The 27,008-nt window shown below is 39.8% G+C and overlaps 1 protein-coding gene across 2 annotated transcripts in view; it reads right to left on the minus strand.

The window, feature by feature from the left end:
- Positions 1 to 841: 841 nt before the first annotated feature.
- The window catches only part of Tox3 (TOX high mobility group box family member 3), a 98,083-nt gene continuing 71,916 nt past the window's right edge, over positions 842 to 27,008 (minus strand). The window contains exons 3-7 of one of the 2 annotated variants that reach the window (XM_051195106.1): positions 23,860 to 24,111; positions 12,179 to 12,448; positions 7,870 to 8,097; positions 6,107 to 6,187; positions 842 to 2,841 (exon numbers count right to left, since the gene is read on the minus strand). In XM_051195106.1, coding sequence (XP_051051063.1) covers positions 2,089 to 2,841; positions 6,107 to 6,187; positions 7,870 to 8,097; positions 12,179 to 12,448; positions 23,860 to 24,111 — 1,584 coding nt within the window. In that variant the 3' untranslated portion in view covers positions 842 to 2,088. Of the gene's footprint in view, positions 2,842 to 6,106; positions 6,188 to 7,869; positions 8,098 to 12,178; positions 12,449 to 23,859; positions 24,115 to 27,008 lie in introns of both variants that reach the window. The other variant, XM_051195105.1, reaches the window with a different exon arrangement.

The raw sequence follows: 27,008 nt of genomic DNA on the forward strand, positions 1-27,008 counted from the left end.
TCTCGCTGTTCAATATTTGTACATAATACGGAGTATGAGAGGATTATGAAATATTGAAAGCAAGATTCATTATTCATAACCCACAACATACAGTAAATATTCTTTGAAGTACAACAACTTTGAGGAATCCATATTCTATTATTTTTCAGTGTCTTTCACACAGTAGTATTAATGGACGCTACTGGCATGCACACCCTCATTCTTTTCAGATTAGAATTCTAGTCAGGGTTGACACTTGCTGTTTTTAATTTTCATTTTATCATAAGCAGTTTAAGACTGTTGCCAGTGGTAATTTGCAATTTTTATCAAGACCTCTTCATTACAGCTTCAGACAGGACAGATGCTGTAATTAATCATGCAAGACAACTGGGGATCATGGTCACATAGCTCTCAAAAAGAAGCCACCACAGAGCTGAGAAAAAGAGGGAAAATGGGCACCAAAATCCTTATTTTGGCCTCAAAATTAAGACCCACCATTCATTTTAACAGAAATAAGAACACAATGGCAGCCAGTTCTAGCCTCAAGTAGAAGACAACTGCTTTTTTTCCCTACATAAATGTTATGTATCTTATTTGTATTTTATTTGTAAATACTTTGTACCACATTTGTATCTTAACAAAAAGATAATTACAAAAAAAAAAAAAAAAAAAGAAAGAAAAAAAGAAAATAAGTTCCACAAGTTCCTCTCTTTTCAGGACTCAGGGCTCTGGTGTTTGGCTGTAAAATCCAAATTCTTGTCTAGAATATTGTGTTTCTAGCTGCAAATGCACAGCTTGCTCAGCTCAAGCAGGACAGGTCGGTGCCATGTTCCCCATCTTAATGTATTCAAGGGACCAATAGTAAAATTTGACATTCCATTTTATTTGAAAAGTGAACAGTGTCCTTGTCGTTGCATCAAAATACAGTCCACAGATTTTACTGAAATGTGTTTATTCTATAGCAAGATAAAAGCATTTTGTTTTAGTTAAGCAAAATACAAACAACTTAATTGCTGCTATCATAACTCATAAAAAAGTATAAAACAGCATAAAAACACAATAAGCAATGTAGCAATGTATGGTTTATGTCGCCAGTGTTTACGATAAAGCCTGGTTTAGGAAAACTTTACAACACATGATATGAAAACTTACAACTTGGAAAGAAAATATTTACATTGATTATTTCAGATGTAGTGTGCCTTTTAAATATTCAATATTCTACCGGTATTACATCATAATAAAAACTCTCGCTTTTTCTTTTTAAATCTTAACTTTTGTAATAACTGTTTCATTTAAGTGCATTTCCCTTTTAAAAATACAGTGTTTTTATTTTTCGAAACTTGTCACTCAAAACACGTAATATAGTATTCACATTTCTTCTAATTGGAATGAACATAATGGGATAACAGTGGCCATAGATATTGTCACAACATGTACTGTGGTTTGAATCAGAGAGGTCATGGATACAAAGTAGAAGTAAGTAAATCATAAGTCCATAATTGAATCTAATCACTTGCATTTTTTTCTTTTGGAGAGATTTAGAAAAAAAATAAGAGCTTTGGCAAAAGTCTGTGATTTACATTATTTTTTTTTTCATGACAAAAAAATGCCATCAACTATTCACATCATACAAATGTTTGTATGAAACTGGATCTTCATATTTCAGGTAGTTACAACTGTGCTTTGTACCTAGTATTTATTTTAGGGCTTCAGGAGTTCAAATAGCCTGGAAGTGTGGTTCACTCACTTCTGGAGAAATAAGGCCATTTTTTTCTATGACTCGGAAAGGCCAGTTCACAGTCATCAGTATGTCCCAGGATTCATTAAACGGTTTGATTCACATATTGTAGGTATAGCCTGAATAAATAAAAAAGGCAGCACATGACAGAGCGCAGCTTTCTGTTTAAAAACGAAGTGATGTGTAGTCAGCTAAAAGATGCTTCCCAGCTATACTGCAGATCTTATTGCCTATCTAATAGACACTCGAGAGGACCGTTTTGATCTGTTACACACTGCTGCATAACGAGTCAACTTACAAGTTCCAGTCCGTACACCTTTCCTCCTATGCCTCCATCCATGGTGCACTCAAATCTGTGTGCCTCACGCACCTTAGAAAATACTGACCTGTGGTAATACTTGAGTCTGTGTCTGCGACTGGATTTGAGGCTGGTGCTGCTGAGAGGCAGGCTGGGGGCTGCCAATAGCAGGGATGGGGGATGTGATCTGGGAGGTGACCGGGGAGTGCTGCCGGGGAGAAGGCTGAGACTGGTGCTGCATGTGCTGCAGTTGCTGCAGCTGAAGATGCTGCTGCAGCTGCTGCTGCAGTTGCTGTTGACTGATCTGCTGCTGGAGATGCTGCTGCTGCTGCTGTTGCAGGTGCTGCTGCATGTGGTGCTGGAAATGCTGTTGTTGCATCTGCTGCTGAATTTGCTGATGCATTTGGTGCTGCTGCAATTGCTGCTGCTGCATCTGTTGCATCTGCTGCTGTTGTTGCTGTTGCTGCTGTTGTTGCTGCAGCTGCAGCTGATGCTGCTGGGTTTGCACCGAAGGGCTCACCTGGGTGGAGGCTGCCGAGCCAACCATGGTCGTCCCCATGGAGCTTATCAGCGGAGCCCCAATGTTCGAGGGCATGTTGGCTGCAATGGTGACTGATGTGACAATCTGGCTCATGGGTAGTCTCATAGTTAAGGGTTTGGGAGCGATGGACCTAGGGAGTGACTGTGGGAGAGTCTGAGGTGAGGCTGAGACCGTTCCATGTTGAGACAGTGGTGTGTTCAGAAGGAGGGATGATGTCAGATTGGTCGATGCCAGGGTCTGCTGGACAGAACGGATGGTCTGGGCTTCTGCTGATTCAGCAGCAGCCTGCGTGAAGAGGGATAAAGTTCCAGAATGTTATAATCTACAAATATACACTACACAGTGACTCAGAAGATAGCCACCACTATTCATGCTGCCCTGTCTCCACAGCTTTTGTCATGTGACTGTCTAAGCACTTCCCGAAGGCAGAGTCAAATCTGCTCTGCTCCACAGTGAGTCTGGGCTGGCGTGGTGCCTTTGCTTGGTTACTGGAATGGGATGAGACTGAAACTATTCCAGTTCCATGTTGGTGCCTTAAGGGATGGTACTCCCTTCATTCACTCTCTATACCTAGAGTAATCACAGACAGACAGATCTGTGGCCCTGCCTCACTCAAGATCCAGCCCACTGTCAGCATCCAACTGCAGGTATGCTACTCCTTCAATGAGACAGAAGAGCAGGACTCCATCTGAAGGACCAGCCAGCTACCTGGTTTCTCTGATAAAGCTTATCTTTGTATGTCACTGGGATTTGTGACCAGTTGTTACACAGCAGTAACTGGGTTAAAAGAAAAGTGGCATGCATTTTTAATCAACAATTCTTCATCGTTCTAACCATTCTAGCCTCCCTTCTGAAGCAACACACGTGGAAAGACAATGGATTACAGCTCTACCAATGAACATCTCCAGATCCTCGAGCATGTTTACTCACTCATGTATTCTCAGCTCCCCTTCTACAGCGTGGTATCATGTGGTACTGAACGTGTATGGAAGCTATGATATGAGAACTAACTCGTGTTCTCAGCACTCAGAACTGTATCGAGAACCAACAAATACCACCAGAAACCAAACTACTAGAAAATGTCAAAATCCCATTTGCATAACTGTTTACCACAGTAGCCACTCAAGCATTCTTCAAAGACATCAAATGGAAGCAGCTCATTACTTGAAATATGTTTTGGGTTTAACAGCTATTTTCAAAGGACCCCCCCCACCAGAATTTATCGATGAAGCCCCAGATGAAGAGAGGGCATTAAAACTTCATATAATGTGATAACCTATTACATGATGTTGAAAGAGTTATTCTATTTTGTGCCTAAAACACACAATTCTGCAAAAAAAAATTCTTTTATACATGCAAAAGTGGTTGGAATGTTTCATCTTAGTTTTACCCTTAATTTTTCATAAGATTGGTATTGTTCTACTTTGTTTGAGTGTTTCTGGTGGTGCTAGGGAACTTTGGACCTCCTGCATATCAGGCAAGTTCATTACCACTGAGCCATCTCCACATCCTTTGGATTTGTTCTTTGAGTGGGGGAGGGTAGCGGAGGACACTGCCAGACAACCAGGTATCATGTGGCATCTTTAATGATTTTAAATATTTACGTCTGCATTTTTGTGACTCAGGTTTATGAAATTCTGCTACTGGAGAGAACCTGAAAAGGGGCTTCATATTGAGTCACCCAGCATAGCTGATGACCCTGGTTCAACACACCATTGTGAAGTAACACCTTTGTAAGGTCACGAACCGGATTCTCTTAATTACTCTAACAAGATTTGGTTCACATCCATCCTCACCATGAAGGAAAGTCTGGGAGTCTTCAACTATTATCTTCTTCATTTGTGGGAACCCCAAACAGCCAATTCCTTAGAAGAGTGGTATAGAAGCCACCCTGTACCGCTGGATGCTGCCCCCCTCCTGGGACTACTTCACTCCTTATTTGGGTCCAGGTTGAAATTCTTCTGAACTCATTCCTCAACTATTATTTTAGTTCCTTTCCAAACATCAAAATATAAATCCTAGGTCCCTGAGAACACCATTTACCTAATTTAACAAAGTGACCAGTGTTTTAAATTTATCATTTTGAAGTTGTCTTTTTGGTGAGGGGTCATTAAAATACACTTGGAAATAGTTGGCAATTGTGACTCTAGTCCCAGCATTTTAAGTTATCCCTTCGAAGTCGGCCATAGACTGGAGGATCCTAGCTGTGTTTGCTATTTCCCTTTCAGATAGTGGTTCCTGGTTTAAATTCCTACATGGTCACTTGCTGAAGTTGCACCTATTCTTGCCTGTGGGTAAAACCAAAGGCTGGCTGTTCCATTGGAGAGGCACACACAGCTGCCCCATCCAATGTTCTCACCCATTAATCAAGCACACCTTGATGTGGTTGTGTACAGCACAATGCCCACAGCCCACAGAACCTATTTTGCATCCACTGTACAACTAAGTTCAGACTCAGTGTATTTGCCAGTGTGCATCTCCCAGAATCTCAGAAGAGGGATTTTGCTATTGTCCTGATAATGTTTCCTCTCTAATGAGGTGGGAAGTGTCCTGAGAGCCGTCAAGTCAACAAAGGAGCGAGGCCCTCTGTTGATCTCATTCAGCAGAGCTGCCAGTGGCAGATCTGGGAAACACAGAAGAAACAACTCCAGTGAATGAGAGAAGGCAGGGAGGAGGCCCTTTCAACATGACTTTGAGGCCTTATGGACTTGAGATAACGATAAGGATGAAATGGAATTGGCTTCTCAGAAGACAGGAGTCCACTGCAAATCCTGTTAGTCTAAACTCTTTGCCTTACAGCTTGTCTGTCTAAGTTCTCAAAAGGCAAAACACTTCAGTAACCAATTGGTAAAATAATGTAGGAGCTTAGGTCTGCTGGTGGGACTCAGCAAGAGAGTGCTTGCTTGGTGTGAGGCTCTGGGTTCAATCATCAGGTCTGATGGAGATAGATAGGTAGGTAGGTAGGTAGATAGATAGATAGATAGATAGATAGACAGATAGATAGATAGATAGAGTACACATTCCTTTTGGACCAAGGGAATAATGACCTAGAGTAGAACTACTCTGGAATATTAGTGCCTTTTAAAATAAATCACTGTATATTCTATGTATAATGCATATGCTTTGCATCTTAGTACTTGGAACACAATTTTATTTTAAATAATCATGAGACTTATTTATTTATATGATATGAAACAAGTGGTCAAAAATGTACCACTGCTGATTACGATAATGTAACCACAAGAGAACATATGCTATGTTCAGAAATGCCTGACAAGCACACCTCCAGTTTCAAACTGAGGACATTAAACCGGATCCAACTCCTGACACAGAGGAAGAAGCAGGGGCTATTTAAGAAGCAACTGTATGGCTACAAACACAAATAGAAAGAACAGCAAACCGTTAGCAGCAATTCTGCCTCAGCAGCTTCGAGGAGCTCCTACTGTTCGCATTGTCAGGTGAGTAGTGTCTAATTTAAAGCTCTCAGGGAGCCACACTGAAGCTTCTAGCACACAAGGACAGGACAGTTCCCACACTGCAGCAAGCTTACCTTAGAAACCAGGCTGGCCCGGTAGGCAGCCAGGGCCTTCAAGTATTCTTTCTTGGCAGCTTCTGTTTTCCTTTTATATACCTATTAAAATAAGACCACAATTAGCACCACCCTCATGCTATAAATTCTTAGCTATAAACCTGCTGCACAAATTAGGTCACATAAACAGAAGTCACCTAAAAACCTGGTCTCCCTGGCTTTGGTTTTTCAAATGTTACACACACACACACACACACACACACACACACACACACACACACACACACACACACTCACACACATACACTGAAATAAAAAGCCCTGCCACCTATACCCAAGTCCAAGTTTGATGTTTACCGCTGAAAGGGAGAATGATGTCAGCCTGCCAGAGAAGGGCCTCGTACTAGACTGTGAACATGCATCAAGGACCAGCTTTCTACAAATGGCTTAAATTCCAGTTAGGACTCCATCAGGGTCAGCTGTCCTGCATATGTACTCCTAAACTTCACCAAATCAGACCTTTAATGACAAACTATAGGGGCTGATGAGATGGCACATGTCTGCTGCCAAGCCTGACAAACAGAGCCCAATCCTTGGAACCTGTACAGAGGAAGAAGAGAACTGACTGAAAACTGAAAGCTACTTTCTGACCTCCACACATGCTGTTGCCCCTGGTACAAGACACACACACACACACACACACACACACACACACACACACACACACTTTTTTTTTCTAATTAGACAAAAGAGAAAGATGGAGGCATCTCAACTCTGGGCTTCTTTTGGAGAAACAAAGAGAAGTAGAAGTCATAAAGAGTAAAAGATAGGAGATTGGCATATTGAGCTAAGGAAGTTATATAAGTACTGGTGTCTTACACAGGATTTGGGTTTTGTTCCTACATGGTCTGATGTTGGACCATTAGCTGTTAGAACAAACTTAAACCTCTTCTACAGAATATACTAAGTTTGTGCTGCAGTTTCCGAGTTCCTTATAATTGCATTTTGTGTACTGTGTATGGGAATAAGCTAATGGCAAGCAAACAGGCGCACTCAATAGTTGCACCATCACAGTGAGCAAGCTAACAAGAATGAGTTCATGGTGTGCATTTTTCCTCTCTTCTGAAACAATCATTCTGTTTTAGCACTGATAGGGGTCTATTCTTCCACAGATATATAAAGGCCCTATTAAAGGTAATTGGAGTTTTACGCAAGCAGGGGAGGACCAATCCCAACGGATCCCATTCTTCCCTTCATTTATGCTGAGGAGTTGAAGAGGGGAGCAGGCCCCTTAGGAACTATCTCCCACCAGCATGGCTAATCTCTGAATACCTCTCTCACTATCTAGTTTGAAAATGAACTTGGAATAAAATTTCAAATGCCCAGTGACAATAATGAGACATGCAGAGGCAGCTTCAAAGTTTGGAGACACACCAGGATAGCACAAGGGTTCAGAAAAATGATCAATGGAAAAGCAAGCAGGGTGGATCTAATCCCTTTGTAGGGCCCTTTCGGGACAAAGGGGAAAATTCCACATTATTTAAAATGAAAAGATTATCATCAAAAGTTTATGCTTGTAGGCTACTGCCCAGATTTCTTTCAAGTTTCCTGTGAACAAAATTTGAACACGTACCCATAAATTGACTAGAAATCAATACAAGTAGAGTTATTTGGGTTTATTTGTGTGTGTTTTGATTTCATAGCTTTCTTAAGCAATCATATTAGATGTAAGGAATATTCTGGTAGCTTTTAAAATCCCTTTCCACGATAGATGCTTGTCTTACCTGCTTTTGCTCCTCTCCAAGGCTGTCCCACATAGATGCTACAATTTTTGAGACCTCTCCAAAGGTTGCATTGGGGTTTTGACCTTTAATTGCAGCCTGTGTGTCTCTGAAAAACAGGGCATATGCTGACACTGGCTTCTGAGGTTCATTGGGATCTTTCTTTTTCTTTTTCTTTGGCGTCTTGGGCTTCTTGCCAGAATCTGGGGCCGTTCTTTTCTCTCCAATGGCCTGCAAAGCAGGAAGAAAATTCACTGCCTGGAATGAACTTGCAGAGAATGCAGCAAGACTTACTTCCAGCCACAGTTGCTCTTTGAAGGTTTTGTTAAGGTTCATCAACAGATGAATCGCCACTAAAAGCGGGGGAGGGGCGAACTTGCTTAGAGTTAACTGGACAGCAGAGATTAGCATTTAGAACACTGATTAATGAGACCCGGAAGTAGATTCAGTATATTTGCAACATATGCTTTCCATGGCAATTATGAGTAATGAAAGCCAGAACACTCTCTCTGCACCAGGCTATGCTCTCTATATACAATGCTACACATGTACCCACGAGCAGAACAGTTCACAGAGGGTCTAGAAGGAAAACCTAATAACATTTTGGATGTGGATCATATTCCGATATTTTAAACAAGGTCCCCTGCCACAGTTACATGCCATCTGTATGATTGGTCAGAATTGATTTTTGTGAGGCTGATTTTTTTTTTCTTTTTACAAGAAGGTTGCCGTGCTAATGAGCCTCTGGAAGTGCAAATAGAAATTAGCTGTAATCACCACACTTGCACAATGAAAAAAAGGTCACCTTTATTTTCTAAAGGACAAGATAACGAGAAATATAAAAATGTCAAAACCACTTTAACTAGATCTAGAAAAGAAATGAATATGCTTTATAACATCAACAGCCTGTAAAAGAACACCAGCTGATACTTAAGACTGCCAAGACTAACGGGAAAGCTACCAGAAAGCTAGTCATTATACAAGGTGAGCAACCTTGAATGCAACGGTACTGCACGGAGAGTATGGGCTCTCAAGTCAGAACCCTACATGTGATACAGGTAGACGTCCAAATGTATACACAGCCACACTTTGTACTCATTTGCTGCTATCATCACCTGTTTACTTACTGGTTTCTTTATTTTTGTTTTATGTGTATGGGTGTTTTGCCTGTGTGTATGTTTCCACATCACATGCATGTCCTGTTCATGGAAGCCAGAAGAGGGCACTGCATCCCTGGAACTGGAGTTACAGAAAGCTGTGAACGGTTATGTGGGTGTTGGGAACCAAACCTGGGTCCTCTACAGGTGCAGCAAGTGCTCTTGACCACCAGGTCTCTACAGGCCCAATCACTTGTTTTTTTTTTTTTTTTTTTTTTTTTTTTTTTGGTTGACCATATCACGGAGATATCCATCAGAGAAGGAGGGTAAATGGCTTACCTACCTCAGCATTCTCTGACTTAGATTACAGTGCCAGCACATTGAAGATATTTGTCTCTGGCTATTTTCATCAAGAATCCTCAAGTGTTTGGCAAAATTTGTATAAAAGCCAGACTTGGGCCTGATGAACAATAATTGACCCAAGTCACTAACAGATTAGTTTTTAATGATCTTGAATCTTAATTCAAGTATCACTAGAGTTTTAAAACTTTTTCAATGGGGGGACATGTGGAATTTAATACAATTACTACCAATTCTTAGGGAAGGACATAATAATTCGCTATCCTTGGAGACCAGTGAATATTTAACCCTTTGAGAACTACTAGCTGCCTTTCAGATTGTACTGTTTTTGAGTGACAGCCACATCTATAACGCATACAAATGGACTCACTTCCCTTTCCCCTAAAAGACCAGTGTCCACAACTTACACAGTTAATTCGATAATTCTTTAGACTCCAGTCTTTTTCTCTAAATTTTCAGAATACAAAAGGCTTGTTTAATTCTACCCAATGACCTAAAGCTTGGTGGGGAACCAGACACCTTCCAGTTAGAAACTTTACAGAAGTAATACAGCTTCAAGTGGAGTGAAGTCTATTCTCTTCCCTGAGGAAAGTCTGGCAATGCTGGTGCTACTAGTATGCCCATTTCCCATGCTGCTCTTCTTCAGTGAGGAGAGCTGGATCATGCCCTCCATGGACTGGAAAGCCATGTTCAAAAGTTGTGAGTTTTGAGGCCTCTCTTGGCCAGGTACAATTTGTCATAACTGCCATTATTTTAAGACTAAACTAGAAACGAAGAATCCCACGGTTTAAACATCAGATCAGGATACAGTCTCTCAAAAAACAAACAAACAAACAAACAAAAAACCAAGCAAACAAACCCCACACTTTTAGTAGTTGATGTCAAAAGGCTGAGAATGTTAGAAAAATACCTTTGCCAAAAAGAGTTTTAAAAAATGATCATTTTAATTCTCCTTTCTCAGATAATTGGTTTAAACTGTAACAAACTGGATTCTTGGTCTTCACGTAAACCTAGACCCTCCCTTAAAACGGAGTAAGGCAGGGAGGAGTCTTATGAACAATTTCTGTTTGACACGGGACCTGAGTGCTTGCAAGTGGGGGGAAGGGTCCTAGATGACTATGAAAGGCACACCTGGCTAAGCAGCCACAGCCTGTGCCTCTCTTTCCTCACCACAGTCAAGTGTTCTTGAAAAAGGATGCCACTAACTCTGTATTAGTCAGCTCTGTGCCGACTGGACACTGGACACTGTAACCCTCCACTTTAACTACCATTCCTTCTGCAACATCATTCTAGTGTCTTTCCCTCTTTTCCTCATTTCTCAGTATTCTCTAGGTCCTCTTTTCCCCTTTGCTGGTTAAGATAGTGATGTTTAGAGTTCTGGCCATGACTTACATCGTCTTACACATGGTCCTCAGCTCCAAAGGGCTGAGGTCCAGTTTCAAATGGAAGCACCTCAAACTCCCCCACATGGCATGCCAAACCCATCCACGCTGGCTCTCAAACCAAAACTCACTTTGTTGTTTCCACTGTATCACACATCTTAATGGTACACTCTCATCAGCACCCCTTAATAACCTGGTACCCCATGCCCATTCTTTCCTCTCATGAGAACAAACAAGCTAGCATAATGGTCTCTTCCCATCAATCTCCCTTTCTCCTGACCCTCCCTATGTACTGTATTCTACAGAAGGCCGAAGTGCTTCTTCTGAAGTCTCAGTCTGATTATATCATCCCTGCACACAAATGATCAGTCCTCAGTTTCCAATGGAAGATACCACCACACAGGCAAGCCATTTCTTCTACTCCTGTCCTCCCTATATCAAACGTCAGGACACTGCTAAACGGACACACACTTCCCACTGCTCTTCCTTTCCCCTGAATTAGCATGCTGGCCTCTCTCTTCTGCCTCACAAACTTTTATGTATCTTCCTAGACCTAATTCAAATACAACCTTCTCCATAAAGTCTTCCTCAATTCACTCTCCCAAGCAGAAGTGATTATAATCTCTGCACACCAGTGGCATCTATTATGCCACTAACCACACCTGGAATTAGTCTTAACACTGGTATTCAGAACCACTGGAGGAGTACTTTAAGGAATAGTGTTTTTTTTTTTTTCCTCTCCCTCAATGGTGCTGGGGATTTGAACTCAGAACCTTACAGATAGTAGAAATTCCTCTTATCACTGAGCACCACTCTAGCTTCTTAGAAACTTTTACAGGACTAAACTCAAGAAAACTGACAAGCAAAGAATAGGTTCAGAACACACCAATAGTAAAAGAAAAGCATAATGGGTAATCACACATAATGTGTACCATCACAGTGCTCATTTTCATTAAAGTTACCCATTTGGGCTTTCAGAAAAGTCACATCTTCAGTCTATGTATATTCAAAAGTGCATTCTCCATGACAAAAGCAAAGACACAGAATAGTTCACACCCACCAAGTGGCCCTCACTAAGATGCGGCACTACTGAAATGCGGCCAGCCAAAGAAAGGAATAAAACTTGCTCATATCAGCAAGAGCAACTGAGCACTTTAGAATTCCTGAAGAGTCTATAATATTTGGAAACCTAGTATAGGCGCTCCCATTTGCAGACCAGGACAGTTAACCCTAAAACAACCAAAAGGATTTGCCTAATGTCTTACAGTTCTTGGAGACCTGGTATCCGATTTCAGTGCCCTTTCACCAAAACTAGTGTGTGAAGAAAAAAATCAAATCAATCAACCATCAACTGAAAGGTTTCTCCAAATCCGTGAAGAAACAAAAAGATGATGCCATGAATGTGATCCATGACATGGGCAGGTACTGGTCCGGCTGTCTGCCAGGCTCCACACTAGGCCACCCGGAACTTACTCTGTTTGCTTCATCAGTGTCCTCTTCGTTGATGGAGCTGGAAGGGGAGGGAGTGGCTGATTTGCTTGCCGGAGGTGAAGGAGATGTGTGGGGCACACTGGCCCCTCCCAAATTCAAGCCCAGCTGTGCACTGAGCTGAGACTGGTTGATGGTGGTCAGCTGGGCAGGAGGCATGATCCCAGAGCGAGCAGCATCGGTCATATGAACAATTGACCTCATGATCAAGGAGGGATCCTGGCGGTATTGTGACACTTGTGTGTGGCTCTGATCCTACAAAGATAAGAGTGAAGGAGAAAGGAGTTTAGTTTCCCCTAACAGCAATGAACTTGCAAGGATAGTGACTCTGTAGGTGGGTCAGAGCCATTGCAGCTTTGACAAGACATTTAGATACATGCCACAACGACAAAAGGCCAGAAGCACAAAATGCAAAGATGTAATCCAGCTATTTTGCCGTAGGATGGTCCTTGCATCACTTTCTTAAATCGCTATTTTCCAAAGGAGAACACCCCTTTAGGGGGTTCACCAATGAGTCTGTGTCCTCCTCATGCCCAGCACTGGTTCCATGACCCTCTAGCCTACTGTGTGTGAGGAAGCCCCACCCTCTGGTGAACCTTTATGGAAATGTAAATTCCCAGCAGAGATTGGCCAGAGAGACATGGAGTAGGAGAATCTGTCTGTGTCTGCAGTAGAGAATTCCTTCCACGCAGTCCTGTGCTAACCAGGATCATCTCAATTCTCAATTACACAACCAAGGGCATCTAGAAGTCAGTCAGTGTCTCTTTCACTTAAGCCCACTTTGTTTTTGTTTTCCTTTGCTGAACCCACCATGAATTAATGTCATAATTCTTCTAAAACTGTCTGTGAGTAGCAGGTGGGGACTTACCCATAAGTGTTAGCTTTCCGTGAAAATTATTTCCCTGACTTCAGAAGTAGCCTTCCTTGTTTGGGAAGTTACATAACGCCATTAAGGCGATTGCTATCTCTTTCTCTTTCCTTCCTTTTTAATAGCAAAGACAGCAAAATAAAGACAAGCCTTTCCGGCCACTTCTTTCAGATTTGTCATTTGCAGGGAGTCTATGATTCCCAGTGACCTAGAATCTCACTCCATAAGCGAAGTTACGAATTCCTTACTGTTCCTCTTTGGAGTCTTTCTTGAAAGGCTTTTTTTTTCCTTCTCCTTTTAAAATAAGCAGAAGAATTGTCTACAGTGAGCATTCTCAATTACACAGTCTTCCTGCAAGTAAGCTAGAAGCCATGTCAAAGACAACTGGCTACACATAAACAATAACCTCACCACACTACAATGTGTTAGGAAGCTTTTTAAAGCAGAGAGTTAGAAGGCTGTGTTCTGATCTATGGCTGGGTTTCTCAACTTTGGCTCTACTGACACACTGGACCAGGTAACTGGAGTTGTGAACTGAGTCCTCTGGGTTCTGTGGTAACTCTGCAGCATCCTCAGACTCTGCACCCACTAAAACTAAGCATTCTTCCTCTCCTCTAGAAATGGTTTTGGGGGACAAAAAATCCCTTCCATGTGAGCTAAAGTGACATCTAAGATGGAAAAAGATGAATTGAGGTGTAACTGTAGAACAAAGTCCCCTTTTATATATTTATTTTTTTTAAAAAAGTGACCTCAACTGTTAATAATGGTCACATTATAAGAGATACGAATAGAACAAGAAGATCCTTAACCTCTTCACATAAATATAAATATATAAATATAAAACAAAACAAAAACAAGTGAAAATTAAAACAAGACCCAGGCAAAACAGAATAGAAGCTAACACAAACGGTTAAATCAATGCAACTGCAAGAATTTACTATGCTTTGCTTTGTTTTGTTTGAAACAAGGTCTCACTTGGCCCAGGCTGGCCTTAAATGTAGCCAAGGCTGTCTCTGAGCTCCTGATTTTCTTTCATTTTGTTTTAAATAGGGTATCGTGTAGTTCAGGCTAACGTCAAAACTACTATGTGGCCAAGGCTAGTACTGAATGTCTAATCCTCCTTGACTCTGGCTTCCAAGTGCTGGGATTACAGGACATTTGCCCCATTAGAAACTGGAGCTGTAGTCCAGTCTCTCATGCTCTTCTGAGGTCCCATTGCTGTTAACTTCCTTACCCTCAGTAACAGATAATGGACTCCTGCCGTGCACATTTTCTGGGATGTGTTCTTAGTCTTTTCAGACTTACTCCTGAAAGTTTCGAAGTTGTCTTCAAGCAACTCCCAGAGTAGACTCAGATACATTTAATCGGGCCTGAGTGATAATGCCTCAGTTAACTGGCATGGCCTTGTTAGCTAAGGTTAACTAAGTCTGATTATGAGGCTTCAGACTCTAGTGTGGAGTCACCTGACTCTCATTGTTCCAATGCCTGTGAAAATCAGTTCAGATAGGTGCTTACTGACAGGCGACCAAACACAACTTTGAGATGGCTTCTCATCAGCAAAATGGCAGCTAAGAACCAAGCCCTTCAAACAGAGGGCACCTACCACCGAACCTTTATCATGGAGCTGGGTGTGGGGGTACTCTGGCTTTGGGAGTGACAAGGATCCCTCCCTGGGTGTTTCCTGGATATTGGGATTTGGGCTAAACTAATCTTGTGTTCCCTAATTTAGCACCAGGACTGGGTACTATTATTGTCCCAATACTTAGACATGGGTGAATCCCCGGGCTACTAGTCACTGGCTAGTGACTCTTGCTCAATAGAAAAGTTGTGCTCTAATGAATTGTGGCGCCCTAAGGATAGATGGTGGCAGCAGAAAGAAAAGAAAATGGGCCCTGGGCTCTCCACTGCCGCCACTCCATCTGTTTTCTAAATGGAATTCTCTCATTATATTTCATTAAAAAGACTGTTCTTCCGCAGCTGGGGAATTATTGTGAAGAATATTGGTGGCAAGGCCAAGGCTTTGTCAAAAAAAAAAAAAAAAAAAAAAAAGCTTCAGACCCCAAGAAGTTGTTGACTTCATCCTTCGTAACTCCGTCAGGACAAGATACCAAGAATCCTCTGGAATATACTCAAGGAAATTCCATTTCACATAATCTACCCTCAGAATGTGTCAATATTCTTCATGGCTCACCCTATCACAGCTTCCTATGTTGGAGGAGTTGGAGGATGATCATATAAGGTTAGTTGTCATACTACCTATAAACTCTACACTATAGATTTATAGTGTAGAGGTTCAAGCTCCTGTAAGGTCACCAGTTATTAACAACTGCTCAGAAGTACTTGAGCCTCATCAGCTCCCATCATTTTCTATTTAAAAAAAAAAAAGTACTCTTTAAAAGTACTAGAGTGCTGGTCTACTACAGGTGGGGCCTGTTTCTGATTCCCAATAACACAAAGCCAACCAACAAAGAGTTCTTAGGACTGCCCATTTGTCTTTAAAAAGTCAGTTTCTTTTAAGAGTTCATATCGAGCATTTAACGGGCACCCATTCTCAGTCTCTGGGAACTAAAAATCAAATGTAATTCCTTTAAACATTCAAAAGAAGTGAAGATGGTGCAGCATATTTACTGTAAAAGCTCATAGCTTTTCTCAGCAAGAATAACATAACAAGGAAACACATAACCAAAAACAAAGCCCAAAGAAACATAACATGTTTTTATAAATCATTTCCTCCCTGTAAAATTGGGTCTTGAAAGACTTAGTCAACTTATGTGGGCAAAATAAGTACTGGGTTGTAAGAGACCTCTGTAAGCAACACGATCTGAATGCCAGTAACCTTTACAACTTTATTTGTCTATTTACTCAATTTTATATTATGGTTCTGGGTTCAAACCTAGGATGTCACATTAGGCAAGGGCCCTACCACCAAGTCATATGTTCACTCAGCACTTGAGGAAAAACTCATGTTCTAAGGGGAAATTCCTGTGCAAGTCGAGGGTGACAGCACAGACTGTCACAGGTGCTGGGAGCAGAATTAGCTAGGAGAGGAGAAACAGGGCAGGAGTGGACAGATGGCAATGAGCCAAAGGAGAGCAGGTATGGAGATGGCAGGATACTTCCCAGGTGAAGAGCCCCAAGAGCTAAGGTACATTTATGAGCCTGGAAGTACCACACATTATATGACTCCCAACAAAAGGGGTTGCTTCTCCTCCTTATATCTGGTCAAAAGGTCTCTTTTTTTTTTTTTTTTTTAAGGAGAGGATAACCAATGGCCGTTTCTGTCAACAGCCCCATGTTTTCCTAATTTGTCCAAACTCCTGCCTATTATTAAATATTAAACAATTTTAAAAGATTTACTTTTATTATTTACAGTGTGTGTGTGTGTGTGTGTGTGTGTGTGTGTGTGTGTGTGTGTGTATGCAGGGTGTGTGTAGGTATGCCCATGAGTGCTGGTATCTAGGCAGGCCAGAAGAGGGTGCTGGATCTCCTGCAGCTGGAGATTACAGGCTTTTGTGAGTCATTTAGTGTGGGAGCTGAGAACCAAATTCCAATCTTCTGCAGGAGCAGTAGATAATCTCAACCACTGTCAACTACTGAACCATCTTTCCTAACCCCACATCAAACTGTTAAAATGGGGATAATTTTGTATCAGTAAAGAAACATCTCATCACTAAAATAATATAGAGCTGAGCCAAGAGGAAGACTTCAAACATGGGACTATAAAACCTGGGACCTGCCCAAGTTAATGGCCCGAGGTCCGCTTACCCTAACATACAAACTAAAGAAAGGTGTGGAAGAAGCATCGGCTCCCAAAAAGACTTTCTCCTTGAGTTACCAACACCAGAGACAACTGAGAAAACCTCCCAACTATGTAAATCCCCACTATACAACCATAATTGCAGATCACATGCAGGACGAGGGTGGGCTCGGGGGTGGGGGGGGGACAGGTGGTTACAGTGCCAGCACAACTCAAATGCCATTCATAGTTAAATCCTTTTCACACTTAAGTGTTGAGCAGCAATTTATCTTGGTACAGAAAGAAAGATTTCCCCTATTATTTTTTCCCCAAATGTAACCTATAGGCTTTTACATTTTTCTTTAAATATTACATGTTATTGTTTAAATACATGTAATATTACATGTCTATTGTTTAAATATACATGTTATTGTTCTATTTCACCTACTTACACTCATTAAATGATACTTCTTCCCATCTGGGTTGACCTCATCATAAAAAGAATTTTAAATTTCATATGCAAATGTATTTATGTGCCTTCTATCTTCAGTGTCAAGTAAATACTCTCTATTAACAACCCAACATCAGGTTCTCACATTGGAGGGCAGCACCCAAGTAAGAAGCAAATAACCCAGATATGAGGGAGTGTGACTAAACAGATTTCCACTGAGCCAGTTTTTAATCAACATTTCCTGAGAACTGGAATAATTAAAAAATTATCTGTAAAAAATATATTGTATTAAAAATACCAGAGTAACTACAAATATGAAATATAGGCCAGCAATTTTATGCTCAATTATTTAGTCATGTCCTATAGCAATGTTAAAGTTTTATTTATAAATTAGCAACAATCAAACAAACAATTATGCTTAGCCAGTAATATTTCTAACCCCATAGCCCATGAAGCAAATGCCACTAAGCCAGCCAATGAGAACCACTTGACCAACTTTATTTTTAAGATTTTTCTATGTTCAGCTATGTGTATGTGTGTGTGTGGAGGGAGTGGGTATGTGTATAGACACATGAGTGCAGGTGCTTGTGGAGACCAGAGGAAGCCAATCCCCTAGAATTGAAATAAGAGGTGGCTGTGAGCCACCCAATATGGGTGCACGGATAGAGGGCGCAAGCTCGGATCTCTGTAAGAGCAGTATGAGCTCTTATGGGCTGAGTCATCTCTCCAGCCCCCATTCCATCAACTTTCTATTCATCAAAATATCTACATGGTCCAATTTGACTTAATCACTACTCTCAGGTTTATGATCCTATACACAGTCTCGTTTTAATGAAAAAAATCTCCTTGCAAAATAAACATTTCGAGTTTGTTATCAAGCATTCAATGTTATATCACTCATGTAACAGTGATGTTTCTATGTCTTAGTGGAGTCAGTGCCATGCTTATTTCCTTTAATCCCACATTGCATTTTTAAAGAGGAATCCCAGTTTTCCAATTGCTGATACTCTCAGTTTCCTTCATTCAATTTAGTGTAGCAGTCAAGTATGCCTTATTACGAATAAATATGCTTTCTCTGTCCGTTCATTCAAATATCGAAGAGATAAAATTGCTCCAGACCCAAGGCCAGCCTACAGAGGCCAACAAGTAGCAGCAGTTGAGGTGCCTGCCTTCCTGGAGCTTCTATATTTTCTTGGGGGTAATGGGAATCCAGCAAAAGCCACCTACCACAAGATGGCAAGTGTTGTGACAGTAAGGATCCAGGATAACCACATAGAGTGGCTTTCCTCTCTAACACACATTGTGCCATCATGTCAGGTTGCATCCAAGAATCTGAACTTGGTGCCTTGAAAATGGTGCCTTTGTAGTCCCCCCCTGCAGTGATAAGGTCTGGCAACACTCAACTATAGATGACACAATCACAAAGAAGAGACATGGAAATAAGTTGACCATGTCACTGTTGACCAATCAAGTCAGCCGCCATGCATGGCACTGCACAGCAGTTAATTGCAATGATTAGTTCTGAGCACACAACTACTTTTATAGATAACCCTGATTCTGACCTTAAAGGTGACACAGCACCCATATGCTTGGGTCAGTGGTATTTACAGACCAAGCAGAAGGAATATTTTAAGTACTGGATGGTTCAAGGCTATCTGTTTCACTGGGAAGGACAACAGTATAGTATGTGTCTCTAGTATGTAGGTGGGCAGGCTAACATTGTTACTCTTAACAGCTAACTGAAAGGTGTCTTGGATGATAAACATCCTTAAGCATTCAGACTGTGAATTTTTATATTACAGGAAGGAGGCACTGATTATTTAAACACACACACACACACACACACACACACCCCACACACATACAAACCAATGTTGTAAGTACTATAATCCATGTCTGGTTATTAATAGTCCATAGTACTTAGTAGGTGCTAGGTTTGCTAGTGGTTAATGTGCTTTGATTTCACAATACGGACTTTGTATGGTTGAGGCCTTGTCCACTAAAAGTGAGGGATTTGCTTCTATTTCATTGTTAACTAACAGTGAAAATGGTTTTTGACAGCGACTCTACTTAAAATATACAGGCACAGCTATCATTCAATCTGTATGAGAACTTGCCAGTCCCTGATGGCTGAGCGGTAACCATCCTATGGAATTCAGCGGCACAGCCACTGTTGACAATGGTGATGCACATGTTCATAATAATAATAAGGGCTTGTTTTAATAGAACGTTCCACACATTAAACACATTAATGACCCATGAAATAACTGTTTTATCTGTAACACATTAAGCGACATTACTAAAAACAATGTATTAATTGGTAGTGCGCTATTTCTTTGAACGTAAGGTTTTTTCCTTTGAAAGTATAAGATAGCAGGAAAATCATTTCATAAAGACAAATATAACTTAATCAAAATTAGAAACATGCTGACTGTGTGAAGAGAGAAAGACTTGTAAAATAAGCTCAGTAATTTTAGACATGTCATTTCAATAAACTTGCACTTTTCTGTAAATAAAGGCTCTCTACCTGGGTTGCGAGTTAAGCATGTTATAGATTAGCACATGAAGCATTCAGACTCTGCAGCCTGAGTCCTGCCACAACCTTTTCTCTCTCATCTGAACAGATCTAGACACTTTCACACTCAAATGTGCTTCCTCACCTCCTGTTTTTCAATTTTCAACCACTAACTTTGATGCATTACAGCAACGGCGCACGCACGCGTGCACACACACACACACACACACACACACACACACACACACACGCACGCACGTGTGCGCGCGCACGCGCGCACACACACACACCATAAGAGCACATGTGTGCTATCACAAGTAAATCCAAACCAACACCAAACGGAACACCAGAACACGCAGGCCCTCTACACAGGAAATATAATGCAGGCAGAAAACGTGTAGGAATTATCAGTGTGTTTTATAAATTCTCTTTTTGGGGGGGCATACAAAATATCAAACTAGAGACAATTACCTCACTGTCTGTTTCTTAGATATCAAAGAGAATTTTGAAATTCATCAAAGCTAACCTTCTGTTATGTACAACAGGCTGAGCTGAAAGGAATGTTAACAAGTTCAATTTTCATTCAATCAGCAGTACTGCTCTCCGAAATGTTTCATTGCAGGAAAGAAATAAAAATAATCTATATGGTAATTATGAGAATGAATCCCCCAGTAACTTTCAGCTACATGAAAGGTCAGTTCTATTCAAGATATTTTATCAGCCCCCTGCACATACTCCTGTCCTGTCATTTTAAATCTGAACAGCATTTTATTTTCCCATTTACAGCTACCTGCAGAATTAAGTACTTAAGCCAAATAAGAAAAAAAAAAAAAAAAAAAAAAAAAAGAAAAAAAAAAAAAAAAAAAAAAAAAAAAAAAAGAAAGAAAAAGAAATGTTGAATGCTGGCAAAGGCTATAATAGCATAGAGATAAATCGTTCATCTGCTCTCTCTCAAGCCTCTGGGGCTGCAGATTTTTCTTCTCCTGGTGCACTGTGGGTATTCAAAACTTGTTCAACATGATTTCATTTCATTTCAGGCACTGCCTGAGAAAACTAAATTACAGAATCAATCATACAGAAGGTCAGAGTGAGACTTCATTACAAGTATTGCATGCTTGCATGAATATCTTTCATTTATGACTGACCCAATATGTCACAATAGCTGTCTAGTAAAAATAATCCACTTTCTGAAATTGATGTACTACTGATGTCGGTGCTACTCAGCAGGCTGGGCAGATTATAGAGAGGTGTTAAAAAAAAAAAAAGAAAAGAAAACCTTTGGAGCTTCATTGTTGGTTTTCAGAATTGGAATCTTTTGTAGATTAAAATAACTTCCAGATGATCAGTTAAACTGACAATAATGCTTAAAGGTAACAAATTTTTAAGTAAAATCTACTGTTGCTTTTGACCTGCCCAACCACATCCTGTTTTAAAACCTCTGTGCCCACCACAAGCAAATCAAGGTTGTTCTTTGAAACTACAAATGCATGGACAATCAAATTTTCAGCAATTCTCTTTTAAATATTTGAATACCAGAGGGATATTTGCATATTCTGAAATGTGAATGCTAATTGTTGGACTCCTTTTAATCTCTTCCTTTTTTCATCTGCTTTCTGTTTTTAAATATAAAAGCATAAATTTAAGAAAGATAAACATTTGTGCTTGTTGCCAGCAATAATACAGCCAATCAGGACTGTGACAAACTGGGAGTCTTTCTAAAGCAAAGCCGACAGAGCTCTGCAGAAAAGCTGGTCTGATATGACATAAACAAACTGGCTTTTCTTCTTGTATGATAGGCTTAATTCACCATAGCAATCCCTCACAGATAGCCATATTCATTTGGATAATAAAACTTGTTACTTGCTTAAGTTATGAAATATCCCACATACACTAAGATGTTGAAAGTATGATGTATACAATATTATTTATTATTTCTGTATTGACCTTCCTAAACAAAATCTCAGAGGAGGCTTCTGTAGAGTATTATGATGTAGCCAGCAACTCGGTACCCAGAGGGAGATAGAAAGGAACCTTGACATAACCTATTTTTAACCATGCCTCTGGCGATTCTGAATTCAAGTTTACAGGTGAACATGTCAGCAGTCCACAGAACAAAGCCAATGACACATTGTATTCATCATAATTCTGTCTTGGTACATTTTATTTTTCCCAACATTTGTGATTTAAAATCCCATGACATTTTTCAAGGTGAAATTCTACTAGAATTTCCAACAAGATTAGTTTGCTTCAAGCCAAAATAAATAGCATTCAAGTTGAGCAGAACTTCAAACCAGCAACCATGGCCATGATGAGGTCCATGTAAACACAAGAGCCTTCACTTAAAAGTACCTACATTTAAAAAAAATCAATGGAATAATTGAACTGCTGTAGTGATTAGCCATACATTGCAAAGAAAGCATTAAAAATTAAGTCCTTGATTCTAATGCCAGCCCAGGAAAGCATTGTCTTTAAGTGTATGTGAATATCATAATTATTTTATGATTCCATCTTTAGTTCTTTCCAATATAGTAAATTCAATTGACCATGAAATGAAATTTCATAGTCAAAATGCCTCCTTTACACTTTTTTATAGCAGCAATAACAGTTTTATAGCTTTGAGGCAAGGTAATTCATCAGATGTTTAATTTAAAGGCAGATTCTTATATTACTAATAAATATTTACCAATTTAATAAAGTACACATTTTAGCATATATTATATGGTCTTTTAAGTATTTCTGCAACTCGAATGAGCCTGGCTGAGCATCTATAAATATGGCCAGCCATAGTAAACTCCCTTGGTGACTAAATACCCTTTTTATCTTTATTATTTTACAAGTATTATTTTTCTAGTACGAGCTAGATTGTAGAGGAAGATAGAACCCTCCATTCCACTGTCAAAGGGACAAAAATATAAGACAGTCCACAGGAAACAATTATTTGTAATATGTCAGAGAACATTTATGAATACTCAGTGACTATTTCCTGCCTGCTCACACTATTCTTCCCACTCCACCCCCGCCGCTGACCCCCCCTCCCAAATGTAAAAATGAAAAGCTTCATGTTCAACTCAAACACAAAAGAAAATTATGTTGCTGAAATTCTATTTGGGAAAGTAATCTTACATTTCAGAAAGCACACTGAATCTTTGCACTGTTAATCTACTACATACTTTGCAATCATACGTTGTTATCTGGGGAATTAAAAATGAAACCAATAAACATCTCTGGCATGGTCCTGATGCAGAGAGAAATATGTAAACAAGCAGTAGGATTTGTTTTTGTTATACCATCACATCTGTCTCACTTTATCAGGGTCTGGAAAAAAGAGAGCACTATAAACTATTAATCTTATTTTAGGATGCCTGGTTAGCACCTTACCTCCATAGACACAAATGCAGTCTACACTGTGCTGAAATAAAAAGACACAATCCCAGCAGAAGAATTTAAAATACTTAAGCAGATTTACTCCTATGATTGCTGACTATAATTGAATACTAAGAAAAATAGAAATAAAATTATCGCATTAGTAATCTTTGCTCTCTAGAGTGTCTTATTCAACACTTGTGACAATAAATAACACAATCAGGTGTATTTCACACAGTAACTCAGGCCGTATTTTCCTCTGCTGGTTACAAGCTAATTTTTTTCCCCTTTTCCTCTGTATCACATTTGATCCAAGATGAGAACAAACTACACATCATACATGTTATGCTCTAATTCAACAAGTTCAAAAAACCTGGGCACCTAAGGCAGGCTTCCATATTCAACTGCTCACCTGAGTAAGCTCACGGCAAGCATGCCTTCACATTGAGACAAAGGCAAGGAAAGACCAGCGAGCTATCTCCAAAGCAGTGAGCAGCCTCCCTAAAGTTCATTTCATTCATTTCATATAGGAAGAAACTTGTTGGCCATCTTCTATGGCTGTCAATCACCCAATACCAGATAGCAGTCTAGCATTACTATGTTTAAAGGGCAATCAGGGCATAATCTAAGTATCCATCAGCAGATAGTGTATTTGTGACAACAGCCCCTCAGCTTCTTATCATGTGAGGACAAAGGACAAAGAGTAGTCACAGGTATCGAGTGGGTTGCTTACCATATGCAGACCGTTGCTATGAAGTACACCATCTTGCTCCACCAGATTTCTTGAGATTGTAATGGAAGGAAGATCCAGGCTTTGAGGGGGAAACTGGGGTGTGAACTCATTTCCCTGGGAAGGCAATGGATCGCTGAGAGCCTGAAAGGGTAGCAGTACATCGGGCATGCCTAGGGTGGGGTCCGACTCTGGAGGAGGCGTGATTGGTGGAATTTCAAACTCTTCATCCCCAAGGCTTGGTGTGTGGAATGTCTGCTAAAAGGAAACAAAACACAAACACCCTCACATTCAGTTCCTGTATTTTATCACCCCCTTAGAGGGAAGAAGAGACACTTCCCATGAAAACATTACATAGCTAGGCCAAATATTTACTCCTCAAATGAAAACATTTTAAACACAGATTTCCATATCTAAAGTTTTGCTGATCATTCTGATTAAAGATTTAAGTCTCATTATCATAAGGTTTTAATGGAGTATCAGTATTAACAGTTTTTTAATGCGTACTTAATTAGCAACATCTGTCTTTGTTGTTAGTTGGAGCATCGGCAACATTAGATTTGGCTATATAACAAATTGCCACTTTATTGATATGTTAGCGAAACAGCTCAAATCGCTTACACGATCCACATGCTTCATAAAACGCTGACGATTTTGTGGCATGCGTGTGTGCGTGCACACACACACACACACATTAACCTAGAAGTGAACATTACATGTGTTTACTTTCTGCCACAACCTATAAAACAAGTAATATTAAATTTGTGGTTTGGTTTTTAAATTTTTCTTTATTGGCTTATTCCCAAATATAATAAATGCTTGTATGGAGATTGTTATTGTGTCATGAACATTTTCTGTAAGGACTATTGTGGCACATATTAAAAGACGCTGGTGCTTTTATTGAAACTGTAAGAAGAATTGTTTCCTTTTACATGAATGTTTCCATATGCATTTATCCAAACACCTTCTACCAGACTTCAGCTTCTAAAAACTACCTACACGGTGCAAAGCCATACTGATATGTATTTGGGCATGGGCACCACCTATTCACTCATTTAGATAATGTTATGTCTTAGCAGCTATGTAAATCTTAGTGCACTGTTTTTGGTGAATGGCACTGATGTTCTTACAGGCTATGTTTTAAAGTAGGGTTTTGGAGAACATCAGGGCTGCCTTGCATTCTAACTACAGTAAGCATCTTTGTCTTAACACTCGGTCATGTGGTGAGAGAAGAGGACTAAGATCCAAGATTATTGTATAATAATAATAATATACATATACATATACACACCTAGGTTTTGGTGAGTCACAGGGTTTGGGGGGTCACTCAGATATCTTTTTTATTTCTAGCTAAGAGAGTCACAGATGTAGTTCATTTATTATTAATAGTATTTGAAAGACTGAACTGGCACAGAGTAATTGGCATCTGCTATTATTGATAAAGAGACCTAATTAAGAGCTGAAAATTATCATTCCTCAAACTCTTAATTACGATGCTAGATAAAAACTACCTGAAAAAGAAGAGAAACAAACTCAGTGTAGAGTGGGGTTCAAAGAAAAGCATTTTTTGCACACAGAACCTGACAAGCATTTTTTTGCAACTCATCAGAAGGAAGAGCTCACAAACTAAGGGACTCAGTAGCAGGGCAAGTGGCCACCTTGGTAGACTCAATAAATGTAAAAACACTGCAACCTTGCAAAGCATTTGAGAGCCAGAAGGAAGCATTTGATATTCTGACATGGGCATTCTTGCAATGATACCCTCCCCCCATGTCAGTCTCTTACTGTAGTACCCTGAGTTCTTAGCAACAAAGGGATGAATTGGCCACAAACGTGGTTGGCTAATGAACGTAACCCTATGGCTGCGTTCACTGTTATTTTGGCACTAATGTGGTCTAGTAACAGATGCAACTGTAATTTGTGACTCATTTGCTACCCCATTACTGCTTAATGAAATCTAACATATCACATTAACAATACGGATAAACACTCATTCTTGATATGTGGCATTTGGCTGTTTTCATTACCACTGTAATTAACACTTGAAATATTATTTCAATAAATATTTAAAGTACTTTAAAAATGGTCAGAGTAATCATGACACAGATAGAAAACATGAAGCTAATGTGTGAATTTCATACTTAAGGGTATCCTGGTCCCTGGCCACAGGACATTGTCCCTTTGAAAGGAACTAGTTTCAGGTACAATTTAGGCTTTGCAGCATGCCAACCTAAAGTCTTCCAGAATTAGTTTGCACTCGTTAAAATGTTAAAAAAAATACAGATAAATTTTCTTTTAATGCAGAGATTGGGAAATTAGATGAGAGCTATAATATGGCACATTAGCAATTATTCTGCTTTATTTTTTGATCATGGAAAGATGCACAGTAAAGACATTACATAAGATCTTAAACTCCAGTATAAATATAGCACACCTCAGGCCAGGCAGTGAAAATTAAAGAGGTTTTCAATTTTTTATTTTTGCAAAGGAATATACATAGAAATGTTACATATAATATGTCCCCGTGGCATAATCTTTTTTAAAGACACATTAATTTTAAGTTAGAAGCTATATATGTCTACATTGACCTAATAAAACAATGCAATGAAATAACATTGTAATATGTAACCAAGGAGATGCTAAAATCTTAACGACCTTTAAAAAGAGGTAAAATAGTACATGTGGGGGTCTCTGCAGAGAAGAGAGAGAGATAAAACATCACATTTAATATTAAGTACTGCAAATCCCAAACGTTGTTTTCTGAAAGAACACAAGTCACCACAAATCCCATCAACAATGAAGGACATGGCCTTTTGACCAAATTAATCATTTAGCATTTATGTGATCAATTTTTACTGATACTGACTTTTCAGGGTTTACCTTGAACATGTTAAAGTAGTATGTGCATGGTTAAATACCATCTGCACTGAAATGTTCAAAACATTTGTTCCTTTTGATAAGAATGCAAATCTGGAGAACTGTTGTATCAACATATAACAGCCGACGTCTGACACGGTGAATTATCACAGCTGGAATTAAATTGTTTCTGAACAGCTGCTGGCAGCACAGCTTTCATCAATGTTTGATTCAAATGTAGAGGAAAAAACAATCCCACAGAATGAAACATCATGTTGTCCTTACAGATGGGGTTT

Source organism: Phodopus roborovskii, unplaced genomic scaffold (assembly GCF_943737965.1).
Source record: "Phodopus roborovskii unplaced genomic scaffold, PHOROB, whole genome shotgun sequence".
Lineage (NCBI taxonomy): Eukaryota > Metazoa > Chordata > Mammalia > Rodentia > Cricetidae > Phodopus > Phodopus roborovskii.